Source organism: Lepisma saccharinum, chromosome 26 (genome assembly GCF_977018435.1).
Source record: "Lepisma saccharinum chromosome 26, izLepSacc3.1, whole genome shotgun sequence".
Classification (NCBI taxonomy): domain Eukaryota; kingdom Metazoa; phylum Arthropoda; class Insecta; order Zygentoma; family Lepismatidae; genus Lepisma; species Lepisma saccharinum.
The window spans coordinates 59,702,774-59,725,195 of NC_139254.1; the positions used below are offsets into that span (position 1 = coordinate 59,702,774).

Sequence of the window (22,422 nt, forward strand, 5' to 3'; positions counted from 1 at the left end):
ACAAACAATCAAACAAATAAATAAACAATCAGACAATCAATCATATGTTGACACTTTATTGCATAATAATTCACCACTGATGATTATGAATGAGAGTTTTATGTTTATAATCACAAGCGATGCTCCTGACCACGTCATGAGGAGAGAGTTGTGAAGTAGGACAATCAGATGGAAAGGCAAGAAGGACCATCTCAAAGGATTTAAAACCGGGAGAAAGAGAATGAAAGAATCTGCTGAATATGGATGAGAAATAAATGGAATGTTGGATCCTTCGTGGTGAGATCCCCTTGTAAATGTTTCATGTGGTTTGCAAAGCACTTTCTTTGGAACCGAATAGCACGGACTTTTCACGGAATTCTAGTTTACAACTTTCCTTTCCCTTAAGTGGGCGGCTTCACACAATTTCTAACTTCAAAGTGAACCTATATTATAGAGATGAAACAGATGTTTGTTTAATGCGATTTTCCTTCACAATAAACTATATGCTTAAAATATACGTATACAGAGTGATTCAAAATCTGGAAACTTCCCGCGCATTCTATAACGAAGAAAGCTATTCTTCCAAAATGACCTCACTGGTTACTGGCCAGAAACAGAATTCTTTACTTTCATGATGGTAATTTTGGATTAGAAGAGTCTCTCAAAAGCAGTGTCGAAAATTGATTACTAACTATACAGTGGCGGTGGGTGAGCAGTTGCCCCCCCCCTTAGTTTTGGCACCTTGCCCCCTAATTTTGGAACCCAATCGTCACCATGCACGCATGTGATCGCCCGTTTACAAATTATCAAATAAAATTACAAAAGTTGGAAGATTGATTTCTGCCGTTGTTACTACGGGATGCAAAGAAAGATTTATTAACCAATAATTATTGGTGAATTCCTAATATAATAGGAAGTTCAAAAATTAGAGGCAAAAATAAATTATGAAAATTAAAACGTTACATTGAAAGTGTGTTAAATTTTTTGTTCGATTTTATGATATTATAACGTAATTAACAGTATAGTGGTTAATGGGAAACCTGAATAAATACAATTAAACTCCAGACCTTCATGATCCAGGGGTTACTAGAGTGTGCTCCGAAACCACAGTTTCTGAGTTCAAATCTTCTAAGGAAGATTCTTCATGTCCAGCACTACCTAAACGCATGCCCATGAAATTAGGCGGGTGGCAGAAGTTCGCGCTGTTGCCACATCGCAGCACAACCCGTGTGTTCGGAGGTTTAAGAGAATGAAAGATTTTGTTGTAGCTTTGGTCTTTGTAATCCATGTGATACAAACTGACAGTATTTGCTCGAAAGGAACCATCAACTTTTGTCCCGCTGTCGCTTTGCTTTTCCCACATGTGGCACCAGCGCAATTCTGCCCAGCCGCCTATTTATGTACTAATTTTATTTTTGTGGCGAAATGTACCTATTATATTTTGACACGTGCACCAGACTGACTTTTGAGTGGACCATGACCCATTCTGGCCCTGCGCTGCCCTGGAATGAAGCAACCGTCCGCGCCACAGATTCAACCAACAGAATGACAATTTCCCACATCGTGCAAGTGGAACTGTTGATAACATGTCAAATATACTACCCATCAGGGTTGTTAAAGATCAAGGAAATGTAAATAAATTCAATTCCGGTCCGGGAGAGAAAATCAGCAAGCGTAAATGGGTTGTGGACCATAAAGAACCTTTCTATCTGTCAAGTACAAGGCTCATTTAAAATATAACCGGAAATATGTTGTAACAAATATTTATTACAAGCACCAAAAGAAACTACAGTACTATGTTTCAACATATCCCCCTCCCCCATTTCAATGCACCTACGCCAGCGCTTGATAAGGGCACTGATTCCACAGGGAAATAAATTCTTTTGGACGTTTGCGTAACCACTCGTACACTGCTGACTGGACTTCGTGGTCATTCTAGAACCCTCGATCCACTTCGTCCATCTTTCAATGAGTTAAAGGTGTGGTGCGAGATCGGGCGAATGTGGAGGGTGGGGCAAGCACTCAAACTTTATGTGACACTGGCAGTGTGTGTGGTCTCGCGTTGTCATGGAGCAAAAACACGCCAGTGGACACCAGACCACGTCGTCTCTGCAAAATGGCTGGTTTCAATTTTCACGTAAAAGGTTTACAGTAGGTGGTAGCTGTTTACAATATGACCTCTGGTCATTGTACGTATGAAGTAACAGCGGGGAAATAGAGGCAAATCATCTCCCGTATCAAGTCCTCCACTTGAGCAATGTTACTTTCCGTAACTGCAGTGACAGAGCGACCTGGACGCGGAGAATCTTCAACACTGGTTATGCCCTGTTTGAACTTCTCAGCCCAGTCGTACACTTGTGATCGACTCATGCAGTTGTCACCGTACTGAACTGGCATGCGGCAATGAATTTCTATCGGTTTCATGCCTTCACTCAACAAAAATCTCACGACACTTCACTGCTCCAGGTTGCAGCATTCCTGTAAGGGTGCCGCCATCTTGTGTAACTTCTTCCCAGCATCCCGTGCGCGAGGCAGGCGTGCCAACTCCAGCTATGAATAGCTTACAGATGCCTTCACAAAATAACAAACATATAACAATCACGGTCGTATTTTAGATTTTGTATACTACTTTTCCGGTTATTTATTGAATACACATTGTATTATAATTCGGTTCTGGAACCTTTTTCCCGATCAATTTAAATACGGTCCAGGAACCTTTTTTTCTGGATCATTTGAAATTAAACAATACGCAACTTGGACCGAATTTAAATTATGCGAGGGAAAATGTTCCGGTTCTGTTGAGGAACCCAATATAACCCATTAGAATTTATTGCATAAATTTTGTAGATCCTTCTCTGTGGATGCGTCACTGATTGGTCTCTTTTGCTTCTCCCCAGATACCAAACCCAAGATCAAGAACCACTACCGAGCCCACCGCCTGTCGTTCTGGCTGAACCTGGTCCCGGACCTTCACAGGCCTGGAGGGGAAGACGTCCCTCGCAGCCATCATCTTCTGGACGACCACGATGACCTCAGCACCTACGACGGGAAGGTGCGCGCCATCCCCGTGAGCCAGGTCACCTTCCCGGAGTTGACCCCTACTCCCCCGCTGTCCGGAACGACGACCTTCAACCTGACGGCGATACTGGGCGGTCGGATCCCTCCGCCGCCAAAAGTGACGACGGAGGCCAACCGCGCCGCCGGCCCTACTCAGAGCGACCTGGCCCAAGACAAGAAGAACAAGAGTGCGGGGGAAGACCTTCCGGAGGATGGTTTTGCCGCGTACTCCACCGCTCTGAGCGTCACCATAGCGATAGGCTGCTCCCTGCTCATCCTCAACGTCCTAATCTTCGCGGGGGTGTACTACCAGAGAGACAAGCACCGCCTGGAGGTGAAGAAGCGAAACGAGAACGGCCAGATGCCAAACATCAGCGGCGAGCTCGAAGGTCCCTCGATCAAGCCCGACGTCCCGCCCAACCCCGGGGGGATGAAACTCGACTACGGTCACAAGGGGAAGGTCGCGAGTCCGGTGACGCAAACTCAACTCCCGCCTCCGGAGTTCGCCGATCTTCCGGTCCCCCCGCCGACGGGAACCACGAACATGTCCTCCGTCCCCCGTGCCCCGCCGCCACCAAAGTCCACCAAACCGCAGCATCCGGAGTCGCAGCCTCTGTTGCCTCAGAGCATACAGCTGCTCCCGCAAAACGTCCCGGGACCACCCAAAGGTACCCTCAAAAAGTCACACAAAGGACAGCAGATCCCCAACAACATTGAAGAGCTGCGAGTGTGAAACTTTTCCTCAATGCCGGGTGGTCGTAATTAAAGTTAGAGCTCTCTGGAGCTAGTTCTAAGCATCGAATTGCGGTGAAACTTGGTTCAGAGGCTATGGAAACCATGAGGAAGCGATTGCTGAAGAGAAAATGTTAGTTCAAACTTTCACCACCAGGTGGAAATGTGGCACCTAAAATTAGATTCCTTCCACTCAGAGCCCTCTGGAGCCTGTTCGAAGCAACGGATTGCGGTGAAACTTGGTACAGAGGCTACGGAGACTGTGGAGAAGCGAATGCTGACAAAAAAAGCTCAATTTTGCACCACCAGTTGGAAATATGGCTCTGAAATAACAACAGCCAGAAGTCAGACATGCAAAATGTTATCACGAGTTTCTGTCAGTACAGTAGTGTTCAATATGCGCGTGTCAATGTGAATGTACTTTTGGAAGCGTAATACAGTGGGTTTTGTTCACTGTGAACCAGATTTCAACGCCACATTTCTACCTGGCGGTGAAAATTTGAAATATTTTTTCGCTCCCCCATGGTCTCCATAGCGTCTATGCCAGGTTTCACCGAAATCCGATGCTTATATCGAGCTCCAGAGGGCACCGAGTAGGGGAAACCTATTTCTAGGCGCCACATTTCCAGCTGGTGGTCAAAATTTGAAGTACTTTATTTTTCGGCAGCATTCGCTCCCCGATGCTCTACATAGCGTCATAGTTTCATCGAGATCTGATGCTTCGAACAGACTCCAGAGGAAACTTAAATTATGACCACCTGGTACATCCAACGGACCATTTTTTTTCGAGGACGCAATACACACGTAACAAAAAAAGACTTGCACGATAGCACATTCATTTCCTCAAGGGCGTTCGCCCACACAAAGCAAATAAGTTCATCGCAAGCGGCTGAAATCATACATTCAGTGAGTGGGCATCAACAAACATCACCACACTCGTGTTTTCAGTATTGTGATAACAACTCTAGCCTCCGCACAGCGCAATATTTCCTAAAAGAGCGTGGAATGATAGTGCATCATGTTATTTTTTTTCCTCCTAGCATGTGAGATGGGCTTTAATTAGTGAAAAAAAGTGTTGTTGATTTTGTGATAATAGAACTGTTAAAGTGAGAGAGTGAAGTTTATATTGTGATACACGTACTTGAAGTGCTAAAGTATAAATATACGCAAGTGACTTCCTGTGACATCGATATTGAGGGAAGTAAAACATAAAATGCAATACTCACCAGTCTTGCACTAACTAAAAATAGACACTAGAAGTCTCGGTTCGACTTCCCACAAGCTCAACTCAAAATTCCCTACCAAAGACAACTTTTGACGAACCTTCTGTTTTGGGTATAAAAAAGTAAAGAGTTGATGACATAGTATCGACATATGATAATAAATGAATTTTAGTACAAGGTGTTTTCTGTTATTTCTGCTTTCTTTGTTGCTTTCTGTGAGAACAATTTTAGGCACTGGTTAACTAATCCTTGCACTCTTGGTATCCATAAGGACATAAGTTGTATGCAGGTAATCTAAAGCTGTTGCAGGAATGGAAAAAGCTGCCCTGGAGTCTGTCAAACGTCCAGCCGAGCCACTTTGTCCCCCGCCACCATGGGCGTCCGAAAGGGTGGGCATGCAAAATGAAAGTCAACCAAAAAATATGTATTTCACACATATAATTTCATTTTAGCCACAATAATATGTGTTAATTATTGCATGAACACCATAAATTCAAATTTAAGCAATGTTTTTTAGGGAACAACACTATTTTGGGGGAAAATTTGCCTTCGTTTGCCCCCCCTGGAAAAAATACCTTCCTTGCACCTCCCTGGAAAACATCCTGCGGACGTCCATGGCCCCCACCGAGATCAAACATTATATTTAAAAACAATATTAATATTAAAAACTTGTAACTCGATTGATGCCCTAAAATTGCTGATGTTTTCGTATTTTGTATATTCATAAATAATAACCTACTGCAAGTGCCGGTACGGCGTACCGTTGCGTACCGCCAGAAAAAAGTATTCAACGTACTCTACATCCGAAACATTGAAATAACTAAAATATTACAGCGATTGTGATCTACATGCAAAGATCCCTAAATAAATAATTTAGAGGTTTCTGAAAATTTTTAAATAAAATTTCCTCTAAGTCACGGAAAAATTGGGGGAGGACACGGGAAAGTTCCAAGGAGACAGTGCCCTCTGGAGCCCCCTTTCACTTAATTGCTTATAATGTATAAACAAAGTGTAAACATATATTTGAAGGTTGTTTTAGATTCCACGTGGATGTATTTTTCCGCATTTAATTTTTGTTTTACTGTAGACTAGATAACGTTTGAATCGTTGTCCCAATTGCTTTGATTTCCAGATATAAAAAAAAGAAATTACGTCATTGTTCATGTGATCACAAGTTTATTTTATGCAAGAGGTGCTTCATTAAACAATACATAAATACATCACTGATGGTGTTCTCATTTCTAGCAATCATTAGCGCATCATCTGCATATTTAACGTAGGGTATATCTGCACCTTAGTTGGTTGAATTGGTGTTTTAAGTCTACTTTATGCACAGTAAGGCTAATTGAGACTGGACCTACAGTTTAAAGTGGGATCCGAACCACTAAGTGCCTCCACAAGTAACGAAACCGGGACTCTTTGATTACAAGGCGACGACGCTACCACTGCGCCATCGGGGAGGAGAATATATCTGCACCTATCTGATTACATAGCAACATAAATTAAGAGCCTCCTCGATGGCGCAGTGGTAGCGTCGTCGCCTACCGGGTTCGATACCCGGTGGAAGCACATGATGGTTTGGATCGCACTTTAAACTGTAGGGCCAGTTCCGATTAGCCTTACTGTTCATAAAGTGGACTCAAAACACCAAATCAATCAATAAATTAAGAGTATTTAAATATAAAACCCTTAGAAAAATATTTGGACCTAAAAGGGATGAGGAGACAGGTGATTGAAGAAGGTTACATAATTTAGAACTGCATACTTTGTATTCCTGTTCAAATATTATTAGAATAATTAAATCAAGAAGGCTTAGATGGGCAGGCCATGTGGCACGATTAGTCAGTGCCTTCTGGAGCCCCCTTAAAGAAGAATTTACAGGATTCTTGTTGGGAAACCTGACGGTAAGAAACCTGTAGGAAGGCCAAGACGAAGATTGAGGGATAACGTTGAGATGGAAAAATTGGATTGATCTTGCCAGCATAGTGACAGATTGAAGGCTTGTGTTGCTGCAGGCATAAAACTTCGGGTTTAAGAATGCTAGAGAATAAGTAACTAAGAATAACGAAGAAAATGCGGTATAGGGTATCCTATTGATAAGTCATTCATTATTTTGACATCAAAATTGGACCCAACGATTAGTAGGGTAAAAATCATAATTCATGCTATGGTTGTAATACGAAAATTGCAGCCATGCTGAAAAATTCAATGTCATTTTCGAATGTTGTGGCCCTGAATTAGTAAATATTAGTTATTTTTTCTGGGGGCGGATGATCTATTTCAAGCTCTCACCTGCTACAGTCCATACCAGCTAACTGTAGACCAGGCGAACGAGAACAAGTGTCTGCGCAAGTAGTGACGTAAGACGGCTCCACCAATCAACAGTGAGAGAAACGGGATTGTGTAATGGGCGACGGGAATTACCCGATTTCCTCCTTCGCTATGCAGCGTTGCAAACTTTTGAAAGCGACAATACCGTACGCACATGGGAAACGGACCGTATTTTTGTCTCCAGGTTCGTACGATTGGTTTAAGAATTTCTTTGCAGGAGCAAATTTTGACAAGCCGTGCATTTAGCTTACGGACTAAGGTCTGGACCGTACGTCTGTACATGTACGATCAGGACCGTGCGGTTGGCAACACTGCGCTTTCACCCCTCGATTTTCCTCTTCCTCCTCTGCCGATAGGAGCAGCCCTGCTCTACAGTTAGCTGGTATGAACTATACGTTCAATTGAAGTTTGTTGTTAGTTTTAGAAAGTGGAGTGCACTTACTGCGCCCAGGCATGAAGGCGCGGATTTTTTCGAACCCCAATTTTGCATTGGTTAATTGACACTTTTGGTTAATCGCGAAGATGAGGTTGAGTGATGCTATGATAAAGGGACACTCACAAAGAACACCGATGCCCAGTCCGGGATTCGAAACCGGGACCCCTGGCGTCTTAGCGCACTCTGCTAACCACTCCGCCACGGGGTCCGGCTTATATCATTTCTGGCTCTAAATTTCATCTAATCATCACTCTTCCTCGACGTCGCGATTAGCCAAAAGTGTAGGAAAAGTGACACTAAATAACAAAAATGCAATACAATTTCAGTAAACATTACCTTCCTGGCCCTTCTTCAAAGACAACTTGGATATTTCTAGAATGCCAAGACTTTCTTCTGGACACTGCACTGGTCCACTTGATCATCACACACAACACATCACTAAAAAAACGCAAAATATGCACTAGAAAGTGTAAAATATGCACTTAAATATGCACTTAAATATGCACTTTTAAAACCCGTTTAATTTATAAATGTTGTATATTACAAACTATGAAAGATTATATGCCAGGCAATGAGTAGTATGCATTATTCTGAATGCTCATTCGCTACACATTTTTTTTTTCAATTAATATGGTTCTGCGTTAAATGAAACACAATACATTACCAAGATCATGATTGCATTTGATAAAAACATGATGTCTCGAACTTTAAACTCCTTCTGTTTTCAGCTAGAATAGTCTTATATTCAGAAACACACGTTCCACTCGCAAGATACAAGTGGACTGTTTTTTAGGGTAACAAAGTCAGACACATCAAGTTCCAGATCATCCACACGTTGTCCATTTGTATGCAGAGTTTTGCAAACTTTCACCATTGTTGCATACCCACTGCTCTTTTACAATACTGCATCGAATTTCTGTACATACACAGGGTCTTCAATGGTTGATTGATTAATTTGGTGTTTAAGTCCACTTTATGCATAGCAAGGCTAATCGGGACTGGACCTACAGTTTAAAGTTCGATCCGAACCACTATGTTCCTCCACCGGGTATCGAACCCGAGACCCCTTGATTACAAGGCGACGACGGTACCACTGCGCCATCGGGAGGCCCCACAGGGTCTTCAACCTGGGCGAGGGCCTCTTTAATGTCTTCTATAATTGTGATGCTTCTTTGAAGTTGTAACCCTTTGTTTTCTAATCGACGAATGGAATCTTTCAGGCAAGACGTACTTGCCACATTTCATACAATCGAGGAAAAGGGAAAGAAGAAAGACAGACAAAAGATAACGACAAGAGAAGAGAAGCTAGGAGAAGAAAAATAAATACAGTATATGCTCGGTGTTGGTTGTGGGTACAAAAATATGCACAACATCAACTTACTTTCATACAAATATGAACCTGCATATGAAATATGCATATTAGTTAAAAATCCTTAAATATGCATTTGCATATGCAATATGCAAAATGCATAATTATCCGAGCCCTACACATTACTCTGGCTAACCTGCCAGGCCTCGGCAGGAACACAGCCTGGAGCGAAGCACAAGTAGGCATCACTCAGCATTCAGCAACCTACAGCTTCGGCTTATGCCGTGTGCTTCCGAAAACAAAAACCGTTTTACTTCAACTGTTTCCCACTGGGTTTCTTCCATCTGTGCATGAATTAGCAGACCTTCGTGGTGGAGTTGCGCGCGCTACGACGCCAGGTGTCGTGGGTTCGATTCCAGGCCCTGGCACGGGTGTTCCGTGTGTGTGTCCGTTCATCAATTTCATCATTCATCCTCGCGATTCAATTGCCGGTGGAAGCAAATTGTGGTTCAGATCCCACTTTAAACTGTAGGCCTCCGCGGCGGAGTGGTTAGCACATCGCGCTATGACACCAGGGGTCCCGGGTTCGAATCCCGGCTTGGGCATGGATGTTTGTGAGTTCATCAATTTCATCATATCATCACTCATCCCCATCTTCGCAAATTAGCCAAAAGTTGCACAAAAAGTGAAGTAAAATAAAGCAAATCAATTAAACCCACTATAAACTGTAGGCCCAGTCCCGATTAACCTTACTGCGCAAAAAGTAGGCTTAAAACACCAAATCAATCAATCATCCTCGCGATTAGCCAAAAGTTTGTTTGCTTGTTTGAGTTGGTGTTTTAAGACCGCTTTATGTACATTAAGGCTAATCGGGACTGGACTACAGTTTAAAGTGGGATCCAAACCACTATGTGCCTCCACCGAGTATCGAACCCGGGACCCCAATTAGCCAAAAGTGGCAGAGATGCGAAGCAAAATGAACAAAATCAATCAATATGCAGTCTCCCAGTTTCACTAACAAGGGAAGGATGGGCAAAATTTTAAACGTGTGTTCTGAATTGAAGTGTGAAGAATTTTAAAATAGTGACGTCACATTTAAGGGTTTTAAAATAGGGGTCTCTGTTATCTCACCCAACTCAAGAGACGTCTTGGTCAAGCACCTTATTTCGTCTTCTGACGACAAGCTAAATACTTTAGTAGTGAGGCTTAATGTATTGTATTTCAGAGGCGTTTCGTAAACGCATGCGTCAGTTGTTAGAAAAATGACAGCTTGCTCTGCGACGACATTCATGAGCATTTCTACATTCTAATTTCTTCATATAGGAGAAGTATCTATTTTACACGACAGAGCGGTCAACTAAGCTTATATTACAATTCTTGGATCTGAAGTGAAAGAAAGTAATAATTCTTTTCATGCGTCAATTCTGGGAAAAAGGACAGCTTGCTCTGCGACGACATTCATGAGCATTTCTACATTCTAATTTCTTCATATAGGAGAAGTGTCTATTTTACACGAGAGAGCGGTCAACTAAGCTTATATTACAATTCTTGGATCTGAAGTGAAAGAAAGTAATAATTCTTTTCATGCGTCAATTCTTGGAAAAAGGACAGCTTGCTCTGCGACGACATTCATGAGCATTTCTACATTCTAATTTCTTCATATAGGAGAAGTGTCTATTTTACACGAGAGAGCGGTCAACTAAGCTTATATTACAATTCTTGGATGTGAAGTGAAAGAAAGTAATAATTCTCTTCATGCGTGACTTCCGATCCAAGAAATGTAATATAAGCTTAGTTGAGCGCTCTCGTGTAAAATAAACACTTCTCCTATATGAAGAAATTAGAATGTATAATTGCTCATGAATGTCGTCGCAGAGCAAGCTGTCCTTTTTCCCACAATTGACGCATCTGTTGTATTTATGCTAAGAGTCTTAAACCTAACAAGGCTAGCCTAACCACGAAAGCATTCCTCGCTTACGTCAGAAGACGAAATACAGCTCTTCACCAAGAGGTCTCTTTGAGTTGGGTGCGATGAGTGATACAGAAGCAGAAAGGGCGATAGAAAGGATGGAAGAAAGAAAGAAAGAATAGGAGTTAGAGGAAAAGAGAGAGTGGGAGAAATAAAACAAAGTCGAGAGAAAGAGAGAGAAAAGCAAAAGTAATAGAGAACGGTTGAGAGCGAGAGGCAGAGAGAGAAAGAAAACAAAAGACAGACAGTAAACAGAAGAAAAATACTGTAGAAGTAAAATAGGGAGAGAAAAAGCTAAACGATTGCACGACACAGAAACACGTAAGAAATAGTTCCATGGCAGTTAAGTGGCCTACTCTGTGGCCGCGTATGGATACATGATTCTTTCTTCGCCACGCCTTTGAACGTTTTGTTCAGTGGTTAAACCAGACATTCCCAACCCCCTCCCCCCTTCACAAGCAGTGTGGGAATCAGGCCCGTAGCCAGAATTCATCTCCGGGGGGGACCTCACGGGTTATTAGGGGGGGGGGCTTTGTACATCAAGTTCATTTTTAAAAAGTTTGAACTGTATTAAATGAAGGTAAATTATGTGTGGGGGAGGGGTCATTAAGTTACATAATTTAGAAATATCCCACAAATACTACATTTTCTCTATATCTTTTAAAATATCGCTTGAAGTGTTAATTGGCTGATACTGAAATCACCTTTACTACACACTCCATACTACGTTTGATGATGCAGATTTTTATATTACCCAAGAAAAGATGGACAATATTCAATCATAGTGCCTACCGTACATTCCACTCCCCGACCGAAACAATAAAACTCCCCTTCTCCCAAAACTTGGGAGCTGTTAACCTTTGACGCAGATGCGGAGGAAATTTGCATGATGACATCAAAGTCACAGATTTCTGTATAAATGGGAGGTCGCAACAGGGGCAACGAAGGTACAGATAAAGAAGCTCCTCTGTGAAGGAACTTTCTGAAGTCTAGAGAACAGAATGTCCTAAATGCTTTCCGCTACTTAGACTCCTCCTTATAAATAAGATGAACGAATGTAATAGATGCTGTTCATGCTCCCTGAATTTATCCTTCATCAAAGTTGTGAGAAAAATAATATCTGCTGTCTTCTTTTTCACTCTTCACTGCAAACAAATTACAGAAAATAGTTTTACCTAATTTCAAGGGGGCTGACCTCAGTGGCAGGGGGGACTGACGGTAGTTCCAGGGAGGGCTAAGCCCCCCTGGCCCCTGCCTGGCTACGGGCCTGGGGAATTAATGAAGAGGTATCCCTCGCAACAAAGACAAATTTTCCTCCCTGTCAGGGACGATTCTACCTCATCATAACAAAAGAATAGTCGGCTTTAATTCACAAATGTTTCCAGGACCTCCCTGATCACGTTGTGGTGACGTTGTCGCCTTGTAATCAAAGGGTCTGGGTTCGAATCCCGGCCTGGCTACTTTGTGAGTGTCCCTTCATGAATTTCATCATATCATCACTCACGCTCATCGTAGCGATTTGTCAAAAATGACAGAAAAGCGAAGAAGTATGAATCAAATCAGTCAATCAAATTATTCATTGATGGAAAATACACTCCTCCAAAAGGTTTGGAATCTTGTTTTGTTAGGCAATAGGTAATAGGCACGGCCTTGGAATGCAACATCACATGGTATCTGTCTGCTGGATGTTCTCGTGTTTTCGCAGACATATGCCACCGTGCCTATCACCCATTGCCTAATATAACAACGTTCCAAACATTTTGTGCTTAATATAACAATATTTCAAACTTTTCGTAAGGAGTGTATATTTCTTTTGTCTGACAATTGCCACTTTTTTTGCCTACATTTACCTTTTCCCGATAGTTGGCATACGATAAAGGATGCGATTTTTTTAGTAGGGTACTTTTAGCTCAAAATGAAGTAGTGTGATCAGTGGCGGGTTCCAAAACTGTATTTAAAAAAATCCCTTAGTAGATAAGTGGCAAAAAAGTAAGGGGCGACTGCCCTCCCCAGCCCCCCTCAAATCGTCGACACTAAGTGTGATTGAAAATAACGCTTTTCCTTCGAAAGAAGTCTGTACATTTAATATTCGGTGTAATTTATATTGTATACGTAGACTGTAATTTACGTGTGGAACAAAGAACAAAGACGTATTTGGGGCAGCCCCGTAGCCAGGGGGGCTCAGTCCGCCTGACAAGGTCACCAGCCCCCCCCCCCCCCTGGCACTTCCGCGAGCCCCCTTGACATTAGGTAAAACTATTTTGTATTCTAATTTGTTTGAGGTGAAGAGTGAAAATGTAGACAGAATATATTATTTTGTTCACAACTTCGTTCGTTCATCTTGTTTATGAGCAGAAGTGTTTGCAGCGGCAAGTGTTTAGAAGATTCTCTAGACTTTAAAAAGTTCTTTCATAAGGAGCCTTCTTTATCTGTACCTTCCCTGCCCCTGTTGCAGCCTCTCGCTTGACAGAAATCTGTGAATTTGATGTCATTATACACATTCCTTCCGCATCTGCGTCAAATGTGAACAGATCCCAAGTTCTAATGCTTTGGCCGGGGATGGAATGTAGGGTAGGCACTATGATTGAAGTGAATATTGTACATTTTAACCTTCATTTAATACTATTAAACTTTTGAAAAATGGACTTAGTTTACAAAGCCCCCCCCCTGATATCTCGTGAGGCCCCCCTGGAGGTCGGTTCTAGCTACGGGCCTGATTTGGGGGGAGCCGGGAACCCTTGAAAGACTAGCCAAGTCAAAAATTAAATAAGAAAACTAGTTAATGTCTTTGGTAGAACAGCTCTTTTTTTAAAATAAATGTGAGAGATCTTTAACTAACATAAGCCAGATAATGAGTTTGTTTTTTAAGTCCACTTTATGCACAGCAGGGCTAATCCTTGACTGGACCTACAGTTTAAAGGGGAATCCGAACCATTATGTGTCTCCACCGGTTATTGAACACGGGACTCCTTGATTACAAGGCGACGGATCTACTACTACGCCATTGGGGAGGTCAGATAATGAATATACTTCTTTTTATGCAATAATAATAATAACCCGTCACTCGACAGCTCCTTGAAGGGCCTTGGCCTATATCCGACTGCCAGTCTCCCCTTTCACAATCCTACCTAGAGGTGTGGAGATCTTCAACAGGTAATGGGGTGACGTGGGGTCAGCACGTCGAACCCTCAGCCGTTTTAGGAGAGTTCCGAGACCGGGTTGCGCTACTCACTCGTAGCTCCCAATTTCCTCACGATGGTGGGTTGCTACCGGTCCTATACAAAGGCCGAAAACCCAGAGTCTGAACCCAGGCGGCCTGCACGGCCACGGAGGAGGACAATAATAACAATAAAAATACTTATTAATTTACCTATTTTAACATTGATTGATTGATTTGCTTTAGTTTACTTCGCCTTTTGTGCCACTGTTGGCTAATTTGCGAAGATGGGGATGAGTGATGATATGATGAAATTGATGAATGGACACTCACATCCATGCTCAGGCCAGGATTTCGAACCCAGGACCCCTGAGGCCGTAACGCGATGTGCTAAACTCTTCGCCACGGGGGCCGGCTCAATTTTAATATTATTAGTATTATTTCAATCCTATTAAGGTATTGTTTATAAATGTTATTACTATTTATTATTATTACATGTGGGACACTTGGTTCGCCCCCCAAAGTTCTAGATGTGTGCCTGGAGTAGACATAGACTTACAAAGCACATCACTAACTTTAAGCGACAGACCCGCGCAGACTCTGGTGACAATACGATTCTCCCCTTCCCTCGGCTACTCAAAATACTTTCGTTCGTTCCTCGTTTCAAAAACTAATACAATGTTTTCTCTCGGCCTCTTCTTCTTCGGCGCTCTAGGCCTCGGAGGAGATCAAAGAGCGGTTAATCCCTTGATGTTTTTCCGCTGCTATATTTTGTCTCCCGGCCCCTGAGTTCTGAGGATTTCCAATGCCCCGTCTTATCTCTAACGTCTACACGGGAATTCCTCCAGTTGCAAATGCAAAATCTTCCTCCATCAAAGGCTTACGCTGAAGAATGAGAAAAGGATAGAATGAAAATGGAACAGGAAAATTTAAAATTTAAATGGTGGCTTCGAGGAGGATTGGTTCAGGGCATACCGAAGAGACGCTTTCAATTACATGCTTTAATAACGGGTACCCCTGTAGATAATTCGATTCCTGAAAGGCTTTGCTCCAATGTACAAGGTAAACAATTTCTCCTTCTGGAATTGTGAACTGCTAAATAAAAATCCAACTAATTTATGGGGTGGTTTTTCTCTTCCTCTGACACAAATTGGATAGGAAGAATGATTCTCCTTCTATTATTTGTCGCAGGCAGTGATGTAAACAACGATAATCTACACTCTACACGTAGATGACGTAATCTATGTTAACAACATGGCGAAAGGTGATAACTTAGCAAAGGGCGATGTGGAAGTAAAACAAAATTGTACTGCGTATCAGTTGGTAATGTGTGAGAAGAACCTTTCATACTCTCCCTTGCAAATTCGAACTATTTCTCACCTAGGAAAAAACAACGTAGGAAATATTCTAGTGTTTTATGAGAAAAAGACTACTTTGCCTCACGACTGTCATCTGTTGCTTTTTCTTGCATACAATTTATTTTCTTTCATTTGATGATAGAAAGGAAGATAAATTTTGTTGTAAATAGGATTATTGTCAGTTCATTAGGAACCAATATAGTTGAAAATGTCACTTTCCTTTCATGAAAGCCTTGAAAATTAATTATAATGTACTTTAGATTGTCTACGTAGTCTATGTAATCTACGCGAAGATTACATGTAGACAACGCATGTAGACGTAAACTTATAGTATACGGCACATCACTGGTCCCAGGGCAATTTCAGCATTGGATGGATAATAAACCTTTTCCTGCTCCCACAAAAATAGGCAATAATTAGGCTGGAGAGTTCAATGAACTAACCTTTCTCTAACTAGCACTGGTAATGATCAGGCTAGAAAGTTCATACGAACTAACCGATCACTGATCGAGATACGAGCTTGCACCACTGTTTTAACCAAGAGGTGAAACTTATATGTCGTATTCTATCAAGGTAGATAGAGATTAGGTAAAGCCATCCGAAGATTGCCGATCTTGCACGAACGCGTGACGTCACCAGAGAGGGAGTGAGCTCGGCTCAAGCAGACGGCCCCTAGCATTTATATGGGAGATTCAGAGAGCGAAAGTATATTATTACTTTTAGGAGGGGAAAATTATTAATTGTCATCCTCCAAGATGGTATTGAGGCATCCTTTTAATGATTAGTAACATAATTGAAAACGCGCTACTTTTAAAAGGGGACAAATTACATGTGAAAAAATGTATTTTGAAAATCCATATTCCTGAAACTTTCTGACCGATGCGCTACAAAGAAAGTTGCGTGTTCTCCTTTAGAATTTTCATTTTACAAATCGTAATATAATTTTAACAAAAACGTAACATGCTAAAAAAGAATGAAAGAGTTTTAAAAAATAATTGATTAATTGACTTAGTTTATTTTACTTCGCTTATCTGTCACATATGGCTAATCGCAAAGATGAGGATGCGTGATGATATGATGAAATTGAAGAAAGGAAAGTAGACCCATGCCCGGGCGGGGATTCGAACCTGGGGGCCCTTGGCATCGTAAAGTGTTGTGCTAACCACTTCGCCACTGAGGTCAGCATTACAAGGAAATAAACAGAAAATGACGATCATATGGCATCTACGTTTTAATATGCGAGAAACATTTGAAAGGAGGTTATTGAAGTAACAAATAATTATTACTAGACGTTGTGATGAAAATTATTAATATATCTGAAATATCGAGAGTTGACCTTGCAGTCTCTAAATGTACTTTTAGGGTTACGTAAAACCTTTACTCAAAATTGCTAGTGTAAATTTATAAGCTATTAAAATTTAAAACTTATTCCTGTTCGAAAAAAGAAACTGCCAAGTCAAATTAATATTTCGTATCAATACATATATTTTTCTTTCATGAGGCCAGGACAGTATTTGGAGGAGACTGTGGCTTGGGAAGGCTATAGCCCCGGATCTCGAACTGCAAAGGGGCTTCCAGTGGGAAAACATCGTCCAGAAGAAGGGGCGAAATGATTCTTTTTAAATGGCTCAAGAATACAAAGATATAAGTGGACATTTGACAAGCTTAGTTTAAAACTTACAACTGAAATCGTACATACGCGCGTGTGTGTGGGGGGGGGGTGGCTACGTGAGGTAACACAGTGGAATATGATTCACAATACTAAAATTAAAATAAATATGTGGGAACAATAGAAATCAAAATATGTTGTAGCTAGTGACTGCACAATAGAAAAGATGGAGGGGTAAATCATATTTTCCCGGGGCAATCATGTTTATTATTCCGTTACATACGACACAAAAATGCATATTTTGGCTAAAAGAGCATTCATTCATTTATTTATTTTTGTCGTTATACTGGGGGCAGATAAGAGAGAGAGAGAGAGAGAGAGAGAGAGAGAGAGAGAGAGAGAAATTCTCCTGCCCCCCCCCCCTTGTAGTGTGGTCACTGTCTATAGCTATGCTGGAGAAGATTGCACCAATTAATACGTTATTAAATAAAACAGATACTTTTAAAACTTTTAATCAAATTATTTGTGAACTATGTTTAAATTTAGAGAGAGCACATACCTATTTAATTTAATTTGGATGAGTTAACTTCTGAAGCCTGCCATTTCCGAGCCTTCTTCCGGTGTAACTGTACTGCCCTTTGAGCCCTAGCTGCTGCGTTCAGGTGGCGGAACGAGCAGAATACTAATTAAAACAAATATGTGACAAATATATATAAAAAAAAACAACGTGTTGAAGCTATTGACGGCGCCAAAGAAAAGACAGAAGAGAAACGTGGAGAGTGCAGTGATATTTTACGGGAAGTAGTCACGTTTATTACACCCTTACATTTACATACAATATTAAAATGTTCTGCTTTTAGATCTCGCACAATGACTTTTTCACAAAAATGGGCAATCCCGCATTTTTTATAACAATCTTGTCTTTTCGTTTACTTACGCAATTACCGACTGGAAAGGTTGTGATATTTTAGATTTCTTTCGTTAGTTTTCTGATAATAGTTTTCACAACTTTCCATAGCATTTAGGCATGAATTCAGTTGACAAGAACAAAATAATCTTATTTTAAAACATAGAGCAAAAAGAAATCCAACGCGCTTAAATTAAAACTCCCTTATATTGGAAGCCTGGAGAGAACAAAACAGGGGTTCCTTCGTAACACGATTTCTTGAAAACGATTTTACACATTTGAATCAACTTTGTGATAAATTGATTAGAAAGGATGAATCTTAACAGTAAAAGTTGTAACTTTTCCCCTGTTACTATATTTTAGAAGATATTCGTTGTCAAATATCTCAATATTTGCATAAGGAACCAGCCTTTTCCGCGCCGAGCTTCTCGATGATGACGTCATGTATCCACGGACAACTGCGCATACGATCTGCGCCGCCGAACGAGCACCCCCTGGTATTCTATTGCCTTCGTCTGTTCTGCGACGGTAGTGACATCTAGCAAAGATTTTACAGAACTATTTGCTTTCCAGTGGTTCCTTGTGGTTTATAGATGGCCTTAACTCTAGCTTACCCGAGGTGGGGTTGCTGCCAGGCGCACCATCGCTTGGTTTTCGATTTTTCAGCTGTGAACATTTTTATAAAAAATTGAGAATGAATTGCATCCATCCAATGTTTCTACATTACTCTTGTTCACAAAATCTTACAGGTAACGTACAGTGACGCCAAATGGGCCCATGGTGGGACCCAAGCCAACCTAATAATTTGTATTATTATTATTATTATTATTATTATATCGTGATTCGTGGTGACGTGCTTATTAAAATCAGTAAATAACATATTTTAATAATAATACTTTATTTAGCGGGCGAGGTTCAGCGTATGCTGTTCTCCCACCTAACCCTTGTCAGAATACAGTCTATAATTTTGAATAAATAAATTTGGATGAATTATTGGTGGGCATTAATATCATAATACATAGAAGGAAGGATTTATGGCATTTTTTGTGAACTGACAATTCAAGTGTTTGAGCCCACCCAATATTTTTGAAAAGTTGGTGCCCCAGGTAAGGTACATGGGAACAAAATTCAATATTCCCATTCCCCTCTGGATATGTGTGTTCCGACATGACACTAATGCCAGTGACAGTGTAAAATTTGTTCATAATGATGGTAAAAAAAGGTAAAGTGCTCCCCTGTGCTTAGCACCATGCCATGAAGGTGTATAGGGGTGTGTGGGTAACGCCCCACATTTTCTTGATCCAGTCATGAGTGGGGGTGATGTGATCAGCATCACGCCCCTGACCGCCTTTACCCCCCCCCCCCCAGGGTTTCCCCCAGGTACCTATTTTATTCGCCGTTGGGTGGGCGCCGGGGCCACTTCCAACGTTAGAAAAGTTCCCGGATTTGAACCGGCCGGGGATCGAACCTGGGACCTTGAGCATGGTAGTTACCGACTTCTTTTTTTTAACAAACTTTTATTTTATCAGCATATATACAAAATAGATCTGATTTCTTACATAAATTCTGTTAAAAGTATTGTATAGAATTTTTAACATAGTAAGTAATATAGTAAGAGTCCCATTTTTCCTATCTGATACAAGATTTTTGGCGTAAACATGCAGTTGTACCTGTAATACAACTATAGCTTACGTTTCTTCATATATTAAATGCCTGTTTACACTTTCCCACCACAAGTATACAATAATTGTTGTCTAAACAACACTGAGGTAGTTTCCAAAATACTCATACATTTTTGGATATTGTAACATTTTCCATCTGGTTCTTTTTAAATACTGTGTGAACAAAATGCTATTGCTCTCATACTTTTTACAAAATACATAATATATTGTATTAGCTATTAACCAAATTACTGCATTGTTTTTCTTTTCTGGAAAATATTTTAAATCTGGTCTTGTACACATCGACGGTTGAAAGTACTGGGGTGCTGTTCGACATATTTGTCCTATTCTTCTTTGTAGCTAATCAGTGGTGATTTATTCATCATGGAGTTTTGGACTTTTAACCACTGTTAATTTTTACAAAAAAAAAAAAAAAATACCTACGTTTCGGAGGCAGATTCGGCCTACGAAACGTAGGTAAAAAAAATATTTTTTTGTAAAAATTAACAGTGGTTAAAAGTCCAAAACTCCATGATATTTGTCCTAGATATGTCGTTAGGCATTTCCAAATTCCCTGTACTCCATTACATGTTACTATTCTATGTTCAGTGGTGTCTATCTCTCCACATATGTGGCATTTATTAGTTGTTAGTCTATTGATATTATGTAAGCGTTCATTAGTTGGTATAATATCATGTATTACATTGTACCAAACACTATACACTGATGTATCCAGAAATTTCTTATTTAAGTTTTTCCAAATATTTTGCCATCTGTTATTGGGAAAATGTTTTTCAATGCGGTGAGTCGGTATCTGCAACTGTTTGTGAAACAGTGTATAGCTATAAGTATTGAGAGAGTTTTACGTCTTCACCTTTTGGCGGAAGCACCACATAATTGAATTCTTGCATCAAACTTAGGAGATATAACGGTCCTTTTTTCAATCTGCATAGATCTGGCGGATTTTGGGGTGGAAATTTCTCCGTCCATAACTGTATCCATAATGATGTAATGGAGTCTTCAATGCCATAGAGCGTATAGGATCTTGCCAGGAATAGGGATTTGCATTTGATCTCAATATTTGTGAGCTCCAATCCTCCTTTTAGTTTCATTTGCCATAGATTTGATAGTGGTATTCGAAAAAAATGTCCATACCACATAAACCAACCAATTGCTGAATTCATTATTCTGAGGTATTTTTGATTGATTGGGATCACTTGGGCCATATACAGTTTAATTTACTAAACATATATGTTTGCAAAAACCACACCCGTTGTACCATGTTCAACTGTCTGCTGCGCATTTGATAACATTGTATGGGAATGTCTCTCGCTATCTTTTGCCAATTGGATTCTAACATTTGTTCCTCGTCCTTGTGAAAAATTATTCCTAATATTTTAATTTCCTGTACATATGGTATCCCTATATCTGGATATTTTTGAGCCCATGTGCCAAAGGGTAGCGCCTTTGATTTTTCCATATTTATTTTGGCCCCACTAGCACGGCAGTATATATGTATCGCTGCCATCATTTTTTGCATTTGCTCGTTTCTGGTGATACAAGCAGATAGATCATCTGCAAAAGCAAACACTTGGTTTTCCTTAAATGCGTGTATCTCGTCGGGAGTAGTTTTCCTGGTATATTGCAGCAAAGGATCCAGGGTTAAAGCAAACAAGAGCATACTTAGTGGACATCCTTGCCGAATTGATCTTGTTATAATTATTGGGGACGACAGGAATGCATTGACCATTATCCGAGATGTTGCCTGTTGATAGAAACCTTTCAAAATATGAATAAATTTATCACTGAATCCATATGCCTTTTGCACCTCAAACAGGTAGTCATGCGACACTAAATCAAATGCTGTTTTGAAATCAAAAGCAAGCACACATGCATCAAGTTTCTGCACCATATAATAGGATATCAGATCGCGAATGCCTCCAACTGCACTGAATATGGTATGCTTTTTGCCAATGCATGTTTGCTTCTCGCTGAGTATGCGTAGTAAAATTAACTTTAAAATATTTGCTAAGATCTTTGCCATTAATTTATAGTCACAATTTAGTAATGTTATTGGTCTCTAGTCGTCTACTTGTTTTGCGTGTGATTTTTTCGGTATCAATATGATGATGCCTTCATTTTGTAAAACTTTTCCATTTTTAAAGGCATCTTGTATGATTTTGATTAGTTCAAATTTTATAATCTCAAAAAACTGCAAATAAAACTTGTAACGAATACCATCTTTTCCTGGTGCTCCTTTAAGGTTGCATGTTCGTAACGCTTCATATACTTCCTCTATTGTTACTTCAGTATCTAAAAGTTGTCTATCCTCTTCTTGCAAACCATTGTTTAGCGATTTCAGTATTGTCTCTCTTGCTTCTGATTCCCCCTCCCCGGTCTGATAAAGCTTCCCATAATAGTCATAAAATGTCCGCATGATTCCTGGCTGACTCACATGCGATTCTCCACCTGAATCCACAAGATTGTTGATCATGAGTGTTTTTTGTTGTTTTTGCATCTGTACATAGTGATACATCGAAGTTCTTTCATCTTGAATTAAATTCTTGGAATTGGTTCTTATTGTTATGCCTTCCATTTATTGCCTCTGGAGTGTTAAGATTTTGGCTTTATACTGCTGTATGGCTTGGTAATTTTTGGTGACATCTCTCCCTTGACATGCCTCGTGTAAACACT

The 22,422-nt window shown here is 40.6% G+C and overlaps 1 protein-coding gene across 1 annotated transcript in view; it reads left to right on the forward strand.

Annotated features, from left to right (window-relative positions):
* The window catches only part of LOC145979758 (neuroligin-2-like), a 272,774-nt gene extending 267,710 nt beyond the window's left edge, over positions 1 to 5,064 (forward strand). Inside the window, exon 6 of the mRNA XM_083112744.1 lies at positions 2,877 to 5,064. Coding sequence (XP_082968870.1) covers positions 2,877 to 3,769 — 893 coding nt within the window. The 3' untranslated portion in view covers positions 3,770 to 5,064. The remainder of the gene's footprint in view (positions 1 to 2,876) is intronic.
* The last annotated feature ends 17,358 nt before the right edge of the window (positions 5,065 to 22,422 follow it).